Source organism: Peromyscus eremicus, unplaced genomic scaffold (assembly GCF_949786415.1).
Source record: "Peromyscus eremicus unplaced genomic scaffold, PerEre_H2_v1 PerEre#2#unplaced_71, whole genome shotgun sequence".
Lineage (NCBI taxonomy): Eukaryota > Metazoa > Chordata > Mammalia > Rodentia > Cricetidae > Peromyscus > Peromyscus eremicus.
Genome location: NW_026734312.1, coordinates 380,775 through 395,071, shown reverse-complemented (window position 1 = coordinate 395,071; position 14,297 = coordinate 380,775). Strand labels below are relative to the sequence as shown.

Below are 14,297 nucleotides of genomic sequence, written 5' to 3'. Positions count from 1 at the left end.
ATTTCATCTTATTTTTGTGCTCAAAATCTTTAAAAGTAACCTGAAATTCTTTGCATCATATGTAACACTTCAAATTTTAAAGGATGTCTACACAGTGGTTTCATTGCTCATTTAAATCTCCAGAATCACTCTGAGGTTAGGCTTCCTGTTTCTGGGTGTCCTAGATTACTTGTGATTAGAGTTTTGTAGTTTTCCTTTTTGTTTTTTCATTTATTACATCAACTATGAAATTAATGAATGCAAGGCAAATTTGTTACCACTCAACCACACACCCAGTCTTTCGAGTCTTATTGTGATAAGCTATACATAAATTCTTCAAATGTGGATTTCAGCATACAGTCAATTAGGCTTTTTATTCCTTTCTTCATGTGTTTTATGAATGTTGGGACCAGACTGATATATATTTCAACAGTATTTGAAGACTTACAAATCCTCAACTGGCATAATGACATTGATGTTTCATCACAGAATCTTTCTGAATTAAAACTACCAGTTCATATGACTTAAATATGAAGTGATAACTATTAGTGTTATACCATTTAGAGAATAGTGAATCTATGTGAACTTTAAATTTTCTTACCTATCTCACAACTACATGACTAAAAATGCTGAATGTGTAATTACATAAAGACATCTCTACTATTTCAAGTATAAATAAGCACCAGGAACATTCCAGACATCGAATGAATGCTCTGATGCTTCCCTTCATGTTAATGCTTGTTATGCTCTAATGATACCCATTTTTTACTGTGAAAGAGTTTAAGATTTCATTGAATAATTACATGCAGTATATAAACAAAAAAGAATCACTAATTGCTTTTTAATTTTATGAAACTATTTTCTCTATATCTAAGATTTTAACAAAACTATTTTTTGTACATCCTTCTTTTCATAAACAAAACTGATTCTAAAATATTTCAATTCTTCTCCACCTGGCATAGTTTGTATTTTCATACTAATCAAAGGGCCTTATTATAATATTAAATTGATTTTCTCAAGGAATTGATTTTTAAATCAAATACTTTGGTATGGCAAGCACATTAAGAGTTATTACTTAAATCTATTCTTTACCTGTTTAATTTTTGGTGAGGAATGTAAGTTTCATATTATGAGTTTAGTTCCTTATTGAATTCTACAGATGATCTTTTTCTATTTCTGCTTCAAGGCTTGATTTTAGAATATGTGACTGTATGGGGTAAAAAGACAGGTTGATCTCAAGAGCATGCAAAAGGTTATCTATGAAAATATTCTATCCTATTTTTAAGTTTCGTTGAATTCAAAATAGGAAATTCAACTATATTCTCATTATTATTTTTATTATTTTAGCAAGATATTCCTGAGAATAGTCTGAAAAGTGGTGCGGATGACTTACCAACAGCTTCCAAACAATATGAAAATGTAGAAGAACAAGAAGGTAATGCACATGCTTAACTTGTAAGATCACTTGGCAGAGAGGTTTGCTTAAAACATGGCAACAAATACCTTAGCCAAATAAAATAACCCACGTAATACATATTAAATCAAACAAAAGTAAAAATGTAATGGTAGACAAGAAAAATTTTCATTCAAAGTTTGAAGTAAGAATGTCAGTAAAAGAGTTGCCTTTTATTTTATTTGGCTTTTGATAATTTCATGCTTGTGTACTATATTTACATCATTTTCAGGTTTCTGGCTATTCCTACAACCTTTCCTATGCTCAGGTCCTTAGTAACTCTATGTTTGACTTCTCTTCTATACTATTAGTAAAGACACACTATGTTTGTGTGTGTGTGTGCATGCGTGTGCATATGTGTGTGCATGCGTGTTTGTGTCTCTCTGTGTGTGTGTGTAAGTGTATGCATGCTTGTGTGTATTTGTTTAGTGTGTTGCTTATATGTACACGTGTTTAGGACTGATCACTGGAATCGCACAACCTATTATCCTACTAGGATGAGCTCATCTCTGGAAAATCACCTGATTTGTCTTTGTTTATCAGCCACTGATTGCCTACAGATCTTCATCTAGGGGTTGTGCATTGTGAGATTCACTTCACCCACAGTAGCATTTCATCGGGTGTTGTCCTTATACGGGTGTCTTTTCAGATATCATACTTTTGAAATTTCATGGTAGCAATATCTATGTCATGCATAGAAGATGCTGTGTAGCTTCAAGAGTGCTGGTACTTTGATGTTACAATCTATCTACCTAATTCTTACTATTTTTCCTGATCCTTAGATTTAGGACTTTATAAGTGGAGTTGGGGCATATTATGGTCACTCCTTGGAGTCTGATTAATTGTATATACTGTAATACTTTTATGTACTGTGTAAAGTAAATTCTTTGAGGAGAAATGACAGCTACATTCTTCTGTGGGTATAACCGTGACTATAAAAACCATATTTAGAACACAGTAAGTATACTGTTATAAGAAAATGGGAGTAATTGATGACTCCTAGTGTTTATGATTTCTCCATCCATGGATAGTTGATTAGTTTCCCAGTACCAGGAATGAATTTCTCATTGAGTGGGTCTCCAGACCAATAGGACAGCTGTTGGTTACCCCAAAAATAAAAGTGCTGCTATCTGACCATGAGCATTATCTTGCCAGGCTTTTCAACATCTTGGTGGTGTACCATTTTCTGCTGGTGAGATTACTGATTGCTTATCTCCCTTGGCACTTTGCATAGCATGTTCTCATAGTATGAGAGCAGGTTTCTATGTCAGGTCCAGCTAAATTACTCCAAATTCTGTGTCTAAAGTGTGGAGTCTTGAGCAATGGGGCCTTACAACAAAAACTATTTTGCCAGTTTCGATTAAGAAAAAACAATTATTTCATAATCCTTATCCAACTTCCTTAATTTGTACATTTTTGAATGTGCTTGTGGGTGTGAGCACATGATAAATGTTCTGAAAAATCGATGACGTTTGAAAATGTAGATTTTAGAGAGCTTGGTCATTTATGAGAGGTGTGTTAACTACTAGATGAATTAGTCAAGTATTTGGATGTCTTGAAGCTGGCAACAGGTAGTTTCTATACAAGTGATATACAGGTATTTCTACAACTTGGCATTTATCTAAGCATGTAAATATTCATCTATAAAGTACATTTAATTGAAATATTTGATAAGAGTAACTTTTTTCTAAATTCTAATTGTGAATGTATTCCAATCTATTGTCATAGAAAATTGTGTATCTAATTGTTATATTTATTTTTTAAATAAAATATGTGGATATGTCAGAAGAACTAGAATTAGAAACAATACCGGATTTAGAACTGGAAAATGCAAATGTTTGTAATAAGAATGAAGACTATCAAAAATTGGTATGTAACTATTTAAATTTAAATTTCTCACTTAATACTGTTTGGTTTGATGATCTTACCATAGGCCAAAAGAAACTACACTTCAGGCTACTATATTCAGTCCATCAATGATGATTTAACATTGAAATGAACGTCTTTTATCTATTATAAAACACAGGGTATTCTTAGAATCCAGTCACACAGCTAATCAATGTCTTTTAGAAGTAATTTAGTAAATAATTATATGATTATTACTTGTGCTTTAAGTTAAGCTCTTTGAATGGCTGGAGAATCTTATGGCTCTCTATTTAAAATAGTGGATGCTAAAAAATTATGGACTTCAGAGTTGGATTTATTTCATAAAGTTGATTCTTCCTGCAGAAACTAAATTTGTTATGTGATGATTATACTCAGTTATGTCAAGGAGAAATTTTTTCCTTATGATCATTGGGTTATTTCAAGGTCCTCATTTGAGAAGATATATGGACATATAATCAACTAATCTGCCAATAGAAGGACTTTTTGATTCCATAAAAGAGGCTTAATTGTGAAGGAAAAACTCAACTATTTTGCTCAATTCAATGAAAAAAATTAGTTATTTCCACATTATTGTCCAATGTGCTTAATGAATATATATATATATATATATACATATATATATATAGTGTGTGTATATATATATATATATTGAGTTAATGTAGAGAATTCAAATAGATTCAAGACACTATAGTTTGCCTTTTACACAATCTGTTCAGAGACAAAATACAATGTAAGGTACTTACTGAAGTATGAGTATGTTGTGAAGACATTTTTAATGTTTTAAACCTACATAAATCTGTATAGTCAGTATCTACTCTATGTTGAGAAATCAAGAACTGAGAATTTCAGAGGGAAGCCTATGCTATAGTAATAGAAGACAAAACAAGTAAAAAGCAATTGTTTTAGTTCAGATAGGTGTATTTTGTCATAAAGAAAACATATGGTACAGAGAAACAGTTAGGTAAGATTGTTGTTAATAAAGGGTAGGAGTGAGAATGGTATTTTGTCGTCAGAGATCAAAGTATGAAGCCTAACATGTTTTAGAAGATGAGGGAGTGTCCACTCAGAACTGTCAAATAGGATGGCATTATTGTACATATAGAATAGTGGACAACTTATTCTCATAACTTTTAAAATTCTTGAGTGATGAGAAAGCAAGATTTGTTTATTCTATTAAACATGCAAAAAATGTGAAATGGTGTTTAGGGAAGATTTCTGTTCACTGAGAAACATTTCTATATTAAAACTGCATAATGGTCTAATGTTATTGTCTAAAGGGAACATAGGAAATAAAAACTTGTCTGCTTATTATTTTGATCCAGATTTGCCTTCTATAAGAAATTAACAAAATATGTCAGTTTTGTTTGTTCACTTTTACCAAAATTAATCACATTCTGCCTTGATCCCTACACAATCAGCATGATACAATATGAATGCTTTTAACATAATACATATCTCCTATCAAGCCTAACCGCACAAATAATGTCATTGTATAACACCTCATGATTAATGTTAATCGTGTCCTAGAGGAGTGGCCCTACTAAAGATGTGAACATTTGTGTCATTAACATCCTCCAACTTTACTAAGAAGAGCAAATTAGTTTTACACATTATAATATAAAATAATTACTTTTATTGATACATGCACATCAGGCATTACTCTGTCTATGGATGTTTTCCCTCTATTCTATATTTCTAGTATGTAATTGGGAAATGAAAGACTTAAACTTGACTGTGTATATAAGATTCTCCATTCAAATGGTCTTTGATAGATACTGCATATATTCTCATGAACAATTTTCTTAAAGTCTAGTATCATGGTATGTTCAGAAATAGAAAATAAGACCTTTTGGAATTACATTACTAATATCATGTGACAGAGTGTGTTTTACCCTAATCCACTGCAGAAAGCTGCCCAGTCATCCAACGTAGGAAATGGTCCAGAAGAAAATGAAATAATTCAAGGTAAGAGTCATCATGAAGAGACTTTATGTAAGACAAATGCTGGTATGTTGTGCTACCAAAAGAAATCACTGAATAAATTTACACTTAAGTAAAAGACAACAAAAGTGGTAATAAGCCCCATATGTCAATAAGCATGAGCGATGTGTAAAATTGAGATAGTCCCAGAAGGATCTCTGAGTTCTCTTCTACCTGAGATACCTAAGGTGCCCCTTTGTCCATTGACTCAACTAGGTATAACTGAAGGTTTCATGTTTAGCAAAAGATGTCTAATTGGGGCTTTATCTCCTCTTTTATTTGGAGACTCCATTTGGATTTATTTTATATGCATATGTATTTAGAAATCTTCTACAGTAGTATGTTTCCATATGGTTTTTCATGTGGACTTTAGTAAATTGTCCATCCCCATATTCCTACCCTAACCTCTCACTTGCATCGCCCTTCCCCCCACTGTCTCTCTACAACTGTATGTTCTATTTCCCTTTACTTGAATGATCCTTGCAAGCAGTCCCTTACTTGATGCAGAGTCTCTGTGGTTATATGGATTTTAGCACACATGTTGAAGACTTAAATGCTAACACTCACATATAAGGGAAATTATACAGTATTTGACTTTTGGATCTGGGTCTCCTCATTCGTGATGATTTTTTTCTAGCTTCATACATTTATATGTAAATTTCCTAATTTCCTTTTTTTGATAGAAGCAAAACACCCCATTGTGTAAGTTCACCACAGTTTCATTATATATTTGCCAGTTAAAGGACATCTAAACTGTTTCTTAAATCTGGCTATTGTAAATAGTCAATAATGAGCATGTATGAGCAGGTATTTATTGTAGTAGGATACAGAGTCCTTTGGGTATATGCCAGATAGATGTATAGGTGGTTTTAGAGAAGGATTAGTAGCCAGCTTCCTGAAAAAATGCCAGAGTCATTTCCTTAATGGCTGTAAAAGTTTACATTCTCATCAGTAATGAGCAAGTGTTCCGTTTTCATCATATCCTCACAAGCATGAGTTGTCATTTGCTTAATTGAACTTCGCCCTTCGGACAGGAGTAAAATGAAATCTCAAAGTACTTTTGGTTTGCATTCTTCTGATAAAGAAAGATGATGAGCGTTTCTTTAAAAGTTTGTCAGCAGTTTGTGTTTTATCTTTTAAAAATTGTCTTTGTATTCCCAAACACCATTATCACTGGGTTAGTTGTTTCCTGGGAGTCCAATTTTTCTTCTTTCTGTATTTTAGATACTAACTGTACGTTAGAGGTTTAAATGATTAAGTTCTTTTCCTATTATGTAACCTGATGATGGTGTCCTTTGCCATAAAGAAGCTTTCAGTTTCATGTGGTCCCATTTACTAAATTTGGGTCTTAGTGCTGTGTTACAGGTGTTCTGTTCAGAAGTCTTTCCTGTACCAGTGAGTTCAAGCCTGTTAAAAACTTTTTCTTCTGTCATATTCAGGGTATCTAGTCTTATTTTGAGATTCATGATCCATTTGGAGTTGAGTTTTGTTCAGGGTAATATTCTTCTTCATGTATCCATGAAGTTTGGTAATCTCCAGGTATGGAGGCTATTTTTTTATTCAGGGTGTATTTCTAGTTTCTTTACGAAAAATCATGTATTCATAGGTGTTTGGACATTAATTTGATTTCATTGATCAACATGTCTATTTTGATGATAGAACCATGATGTTTTTATTACTCTAGTTCTGTAACAAAACATGCAATCTGGGATAGTGATTTCTCCAGCGTATTTTAGTATTGAGAATCTTCTTAAATCTATCCAAGATGTTTTTGTATTTCCATATGAACCTGAAAGGCTTTTTGATGCTGTTGTGGTTGTTTTTTAAATTTCTCTGAATTTTGATGGGAATTAAATTGAATCTATAGATTTCTTTTGATATATTTCAGTATATTTCTTGTCAGCTGCTTTCCTAACCAGTAAAATAATAGATGTTTCTTTTGAAAGAAGGGACTAGAACTCATTGCCCTCTGAAGCCTTCATAAAGGTAGGTTTTGAATTCTCATTGTGCATAAGATTGACTATACTTTCTTTTTCTTTCAGTTTGGGCTGAAAAATGTCCGCATCCAGAGGTAAATGCCTTTTAATATTTATATTGAATAATTATATATTGTTGAAATCCAAAATATTGATTAAATGTCTCTTTTCAAAATAGCTGAGGGATTTTTGTCATCTAGTCTCCAGATCCAAGCCTGAAACACAGCAATCTCAAACAGGTAAATTTTGTAAGTCACTTTCTCCTGATCAGTTTATTCTAATACATTTCAAATACACACAGTCTTCCTGATGCCAATTATATCTTGACTATAATGTTGGAAGGTTTTGTCATAAGCAATGCCAACTCACTAGTGGCATACATGCTTCAAAATTATTACATTGACAACATAAAACATTTAGAAATATCAGCTCAGCTTCAATGTTTAATATTCATGTTGGACTGCCTTATCATTTCCAGTGTGCAATCTCTGTTTATTAGTGACTTGTAGAAGTCAATCATGAGACTAATGAGACTGCCCCAGTGTGTGACCATAATTTCCTGATGGATCTCAGAATGCACACCCACACACATAGCTATCTGTAAGGACAAGGCAGAAACTTGTTTGAGCTCAGAGATTCTGATCTGGACTGGACAAACAGCAATGTACAATATCTTCAGAAAAGAAAATCAATTTTTGTGTTGCTCTAGAACTCATAGTACACTGCTTCACTTCACTCATAGTGCATTGTAATTTAATTACAAGGAATAGGAAATGCATTTAGAATTCTTATCTACAATCTATTTCAATAACACAGCATACACTATCATATAGTGGACCAGTCATTGACAATCCCAAAGCTTACATAGATATCTTGCCATAGGAAACTTTCAGCTTCATGTGGTCCCACTTATTAAGTGTGAATCTTAGTACCTGTACTGCAGGTGTCCTATTCAAAAAGTCTTTTCCTGTACCACAGAGTTCAAGCCTATCACACACTTTCTCTTCTGTTATATTCAGTGTCTCTAGTCTTATTTAGAGATCCTTGATTCATTTGGAATTAAGTTTTCATTTAGGGTAGTAAATACAGATCTCTGTGCAGTTTTCTCCATGCAGCAATCAAGATTAGTTCACTATCATGAGTGGAAGATGTTTTTTACCCAGTGTATTTTTCTGGTTTCTATATGAAAAATCATGTGTTCATTGGTGTGTGGACCTCCATTTGGTGTTCAGTTTGATTTCATTGATCAACATGTCTATTGTGATGCTACAACCATGCTGTTTTTATTAGTCTACCTCTGTAACAAAACATGAACTCTAAGATAGTGGTTTCTCCATTCTCTTTTCATATTAAGTATACTTTTATCTTTATTCAGTGTTGTCTTTCATTATTTTGTTCTTTTTTATTTAAAATTTTATTTTATATACCAACCACAGACGCCCCTCTCATCCCTCTTCCAACTCCCCTCCAGTATATCCCCAGCCCCTCCTCCAAAAGTGTTAGGTCTCCCATGGGGAGTCAGCAAATCCTGGTACATTCAGTTGAGGCAGGATCAAGCACCTCCACACTGCAGCAAGGCTGAGCAAGGCATTCCACTATAGGTAATGGGCTCCAGATTGCCAGCACATGCACCAGGTATAGATCCTGATCCCATTGCCGGGGGGCCTCCAAACAGACCAAGCTACACAACTGTCTCCCATATGCAGAGGGCCTAGTCCCGTCCCATGCTGGTTCCACAGCTGTTGGTCTAAAGTTCCTGAGTTCCTACAAACATGGTTTAGTTGTCTCTGTAGATTTCCCTACATAATCTTGACACCGCCCCCCTTGCTCATATAATCCTCTTCCCTCTCTTCTACTGGACTCCCAGAGCTCAGCCTGGTGCTTGGTTGTGGATCTCTGCATCTGCTTCCATCAATTACTGGATGAAGGCTCTATGATGACAGTTAGGGAATTCACCAATCTGAATACCAGGGTAGGCCAGTTCAGGCACCCTATCCACTATTGCCAGTCTTCTAATCTGGGGTCATCCTTGTGGATTCCTGGAAATTTCCCTAGCACCAGGTTTCTCCCTTACCCCATAATGTCTCCCTCTATCAAGATATCTCTTTCATTGCTCTCCCACTCTGTCCCTCCCCCAGCTCAGCCATCCCATCATGCCCTCATGTTCTCATCCTCCATCCCATCCCCTTTATTGCCTCCCATCCCCACTTTACTCATGGAGATCTCCTCTGTTTCTTCTTCCCATGGCAATCCATGTGTCCCTCTTAGACTCCTTGTTTCCTCGCTTCTTTGGAGCTGTGGGTCGTAGTCTGATTATTTTTTTCTTTACATCTGGTATCCACTGATGAGTGATTACATATCATGTTTGTCTTTCTGAGCCTGAGTTACCTCACCACAGGAGTCTTGCCTGCTGGCCTACAACTGGGGCTGCAATGGGTGTGGGTAAGGGGGCTTGGGTTGTGCCTCTGAAGCAGGGTGACCGTCTGGGAGTACAGTAAGTCACCTCTTGGTCCAGTGGGAGCCAGCCAAGTCTGTGTCTCAGGGAACAGCTATGGTCTTGGGGGATGGGTGGATTTGGGAGAGCAAGAGGGACTTGTAGATAACAGAGTCTTATGTGGAGTGGAGGTAGTTAGTTCTGCCTGCAGGAGACTTTCCAACTGGCCTGAAATTGGGGCTGCAATGGGTGGGGGAATGGAGGCATGGGTTGTGCCCCTGGGCCTAAGGCCTAGAGGCTGGGTGACCGGCTGGAAGAGCAGTGACTCACCTCTTGGTTCAATTGGAGCTAGCAGAGTCTGTGTCTCAGGGAGCAGCTGCAGTCTTGGTGCGGTGGGTAGGCTTAGAGGGACAGAGTAGGACTTGTGATTAAAGGATCTGATGGGGTGGTCGGAATCAGACCTGCCTGCAGGAGTGTTGCCTGCTGGCCTGTAACTGCACCTAGGAGAACAGGGACTCACCTCTTGGTCCAATCTGAGCTGGTGGAGTCTCTCCATTCTTTTGTTTGGTTTGTTATTTTTTTATTTTTATTTTTTGGATTTCCATATGAACCTGAAAGGTGTTTAGATGCTGTTGTGGTTGGTTTTTCTTTTTTTCAATTTTTCTGACAAATTATATTAGAATTTTGATGGCTCTTGCACTGAATCTTTTAGTTGCTTTGCTAAGTTTCTGTATATTTGTGTCAGTTTTTGTCCTAAGCAGTAAAATAATAGGAGTTTATTATGAAAGAAGGGAATGAAATCTCACTACCATCTGAAGCCTACATAAAGGTAGTTTTGGTGATATCACTGTGCATGAGACTGACTTTACATTTTTCTCTTTCAGTTTGGGCTGAAAAATGTCCACACCCAGAGGTAAATGCTTTTTAATATTAATATTGAATAATTACATCTTGATTGAAGTTCAAAATATTGATTAAATATCTCATTTCAAAATCCATTCAGCAGAGGGATTATTCTCATCGAATTTCCAAACCCAAGTCTGAAACACAGCGATCTCAAACAGGTAAATTTTGTAAGTCACATTCTCCTGAGCAAGGTTTTTTTTTTTTTTTTTTTTGGTTTTTTTGAGACAAGGTTTCTCTGTGTAGCTTTGCGCCTTTCCTGGGACTCACTTGGTAGCCCAGGCTGGCTTCGAACTCACAGAGATCCGCCTGGCTCTGCCTCCGGAGTGCTGGGATTAAAGGCATGCACCACCACCGCCCGGCTGATCAAGGTATTTTAATAAATTTCAAAAGCACACAGTCTTCCCAATGCCAATTATATCTTGATGATGGTGACGATAGAATTTGACATACGCAATGCCATCTGATAGTGGCATACATGCTGGAAAATATATTACACTGGAAATATAAAATATTTGCAAAATAAGCTCAGCTTTAATGTTTAATGCTCATGATCTAAGGCTTTATCCTTTCCAGTGTGCAAACTCTCTGTTTATTAGTTACTTATAGAAGTCAATCTTGAGACTAATGAGATTTCTCCAGTGTCTGACTATGATTTCTTGATACCTGGGTCTCAGAATGAACACCTGTCGTACTCAAAGTTACCAGAAAGGGCAAAGCAAAGACATGTGTGAACTCAGAGATTCTGCTATGCACTGGACAGCCAGCAGTATACCACATCTTCAGGAAAGAAAATCAAGTTTTGTTTTGTTCTAGAACTTATAATGTATATCTTACCGTCATCTGTACTGCACTGTAGTTTAGTAACAAGAAATAGGAAATGGACTTAGAATTCATATCTATAATTTATTTCAATAACACTATCATATGGTGGAGTGATTATTTAAAATCCCATAACTGGTATACATATCTTGCCATAAAGAAGCTTTTAGCTTCATGTGGTCCCATTTATTAAATGTAGGTCTTAGTGCCTGTGCCACAGCTGTCCTATTCAGAAAGTTTTTTTTTACTGTACCAGTCAGTTCAAGCCTATTACACACTTTGTCTTCTGTCTTATTCAGAATCTCTGGTCTCATTTTGAGATCCTTGATCCACTTGGAGTTGAGTTTTATTCATGGTTAGAAATATAGTTCTCTGTGAATTCTTCTTGAAGCCATAAAGTTTGGTGAGCACCATGTATTGAAGCTGTTTTTTACCAGCGTGTCTTTCTAGTTTCTTTATCAAAAATAGTGTCCATAGGTGTGTGGACTTATGTTTGGTGTTCAGTTTGATTTCATTGATCAACACGTATACTGTGATGCTAAAACCATGATGTTTTTATTACTCTAGACCTGTAAAAATCATGAAATCTGGGGTGGTGGTTTCTCCAACTCTTTTTGTATTGGGGTTTGTTTTACCTCTCTCTGGGGTTTTTTCTTTGTTCATTTATTTTTATTTCTATGTGGAGCTGAAAGGCTTTTTCATGCTGGTGTGGTTATTTTTTTTCAATTTCTCTGACTAATTATGTTGTAGTTTTGATGAGGATTACATTGAATCTATAGATTGCTTTTAGAATGTCTCAGTCATTTCTGTCAGCTGTTGTCCTAACCAGTAAACTAATAGGTGTTTATTTAGGAAGAAGGGAATAAGAACTCACTGCCATCCAAAGCCTATATAAAGTTACTTTTGTAGTTCCCATTGCGTAGGAGATTAATAAATTTATCCTTTTTCTTTTAGTGTGGGCTGAAAAATGTCCTCACCCAGAGGTAAATGACTTTTAATATTTATATTAAATGATTAATATTTATTGAATTCCAAAATATTAATTAAGTATCTCATTTGAAAATCCATTCAGCTGAGGGATTATTCACGTCCAATCTCCAAACCTGAGTCTCTACCACACCAATCTCAACCAGGTAAATTTAGTATGTCACATTCTTCTGATCAGCTTATTTTATTACTTTTCAAATGCACACAGACTTCCTGATGCCCATTATATCTTGATGATGGTGATGATAGTGTTTGACATAAGCAATGCCATCTTACTGGTGGCAGACATGCTTCAAAAACATTCACAAGGACAATATGAATTATTAGTAAATGTAAGCACAGCTTCAATGTTTAATACTCAGGTTCACTCATCTTAACCTTTCCAGTGTGCAAATTCCCTGTTTATTAGTGACTTCTACAAGTCAATCATGAGACATATGTGACTTCCTCAAAGATTGAACATCATTTCTGGACACCTAGGTCTCAAAACGCACACCTGTAGTAAAGCTCCCTGAAAGGTCAGGGCAGAGACATGTTGAGTTCAGAGATTCTGTTCTGGGCTGGACAAACAGCAATATACCACATCTTCAGAAAAGAAAATCAATTTTTGTGTTGTTTATAACTCATAGTGCACTGCCTTCCTCCATCTGCAGAGCATTGTAATTGATTTACAAGGAAGAGGAATGGCATTTTAAAACCATATCTATAATCTATTTCAATAAATTAGGGTACACTCGCATACGGCAGTTCAGTCATTGAAAATCTCATTACTTATATGCACATCTTGTTTGCTTTTACACCTTTTCATTTCTCTGTACTCTATTGTCTGAAACTCATCTCTCTGTGTTTATATCAGTAAAGAAACCATGTCTGCAATGGCTTATTTACTTTCAAAACTTAAAAGTCAAAACCTATCAGAATCACACAAAGTAATTAAAAGAAAACAGGAAACGAAAGCAAATGAGATCTTCGGATCTTAGAACAACCTTTAATATAGTTCCTACATGTCAAGGAGAAAAACGGATACAACTGTAACAAAGTGGGTTCAAGTTGAAGTCGAAAAGAGGAGTTTAAGCATTATCTTAAGCTAGGGTAGCTACAGCAATATCCATTTTTCTTGGGAAAAAAAAGGGTGTACAGTACAGAATGACTCCATGTGATAAAGTGAGTCATAAAAGAGCAATTTGTCGGGCGGTGGTGCCTTTAATCCCAGCACTTGGGAGGCAGAGGCAGGCAGATCTCTGTGAGTTCGACACCAGCCTGGTCTACAGAGTGAGTTCCAGGAAAGGCTCCAAAGCTACACAAAGAATCCCTGTCTCGAGAAAAAAAAAAAAAAAAAGGAGCAGTTTCAATGCAGAGCAAAAGCCTGTTATCCTGTTCACAGAAAAACGTGTGGTAAACCAAGTACCATTTGGGGGAAGTGAACAGTGAGTTACTTAAGTTACTCTTGCAAGGCAAGGATAGTTTACAGGATGAAAGTGTTATTTTCCACAGTTCCTTCATATGTGGATGTAAGCATATAGGTCATTTATAACTTTCCTGACAAATCCTATGAAGCATGTATGACTCAAACCTGGCCAATATGTAGTACCTGTCCAAGTGTTGATTTGTCTACAATTACAAGTTTTCTTGAGGATGTAAATATACACCTATAGCATGTGGTTAATTGAAATAACATATAAAAAATAAAACCCTAACTTTACATTACTTCTATTTTTATAGAGTATTATTTTGCCTAATTGTTGTTCATATTTTTTATGTAAAAGATATAATATTTTCAGAAGAACTAGAAGAAGAAATAACAGAATTTAAAGTGGAAAATGAGAGAAGTTTTGATAAGCGTGCAGAAAATCAAGAATTTGTACGTAAAATTTAA

At 35.5% G+C, this 14,297-nt stretch overlaps 1 protein-coding gene across 1 annotated transcript in view; it reads left to right on the top strand.

The window, feature by feature from the left end:
• Positions 1 to 14,297, top strand: part of LOC131901297 (POTE ankyrin domain family member B-like) — a 36,498-nt gene extending 22,201 nt beyond the window's left edge. Inside the window, exons 9-18 of the mRNA XM_059252500.1 lie at positions 1,327 to 1,414; positions 3,219 to 3,301; positions 5,227 to 5,284; positions 7,342 to 7,370; positions 7,454 to 7,514; positions 10,594 to 10,622; positions 10,713 to 10,773; positions 12,389 to 12,417; positions 12,507 to 12,567; positions 14,188 to 14,297. Coding sequence (XP_059108483.1) covers positions 1,327 to 1,414; positions 3,219 to 3,301; positions 5,227 to 5,284; positions 7,342 to 7,370; positions 7,454 to 7,514; positions 10,594 to 10,622; positions 10,713 to 10,773; positions 12,389 to 12,417; positions 12,507 to 12,567; positions 14,188 to 14,297 — 609 coding nt within the window. The remainder of the gene's footprint in view (positions 1 to 1,326; positions 1,415 to 3,218; positions 3,302 to 5,226; positions 5,285 to 7,341; positions 7,371 to 7,453; positions 7,515 to 10,593; positions 10,623 to 10,712; positions 10,774 to 12,388; positions 12,418 to 12,506; positions 12,568 to 14,187) is intronic.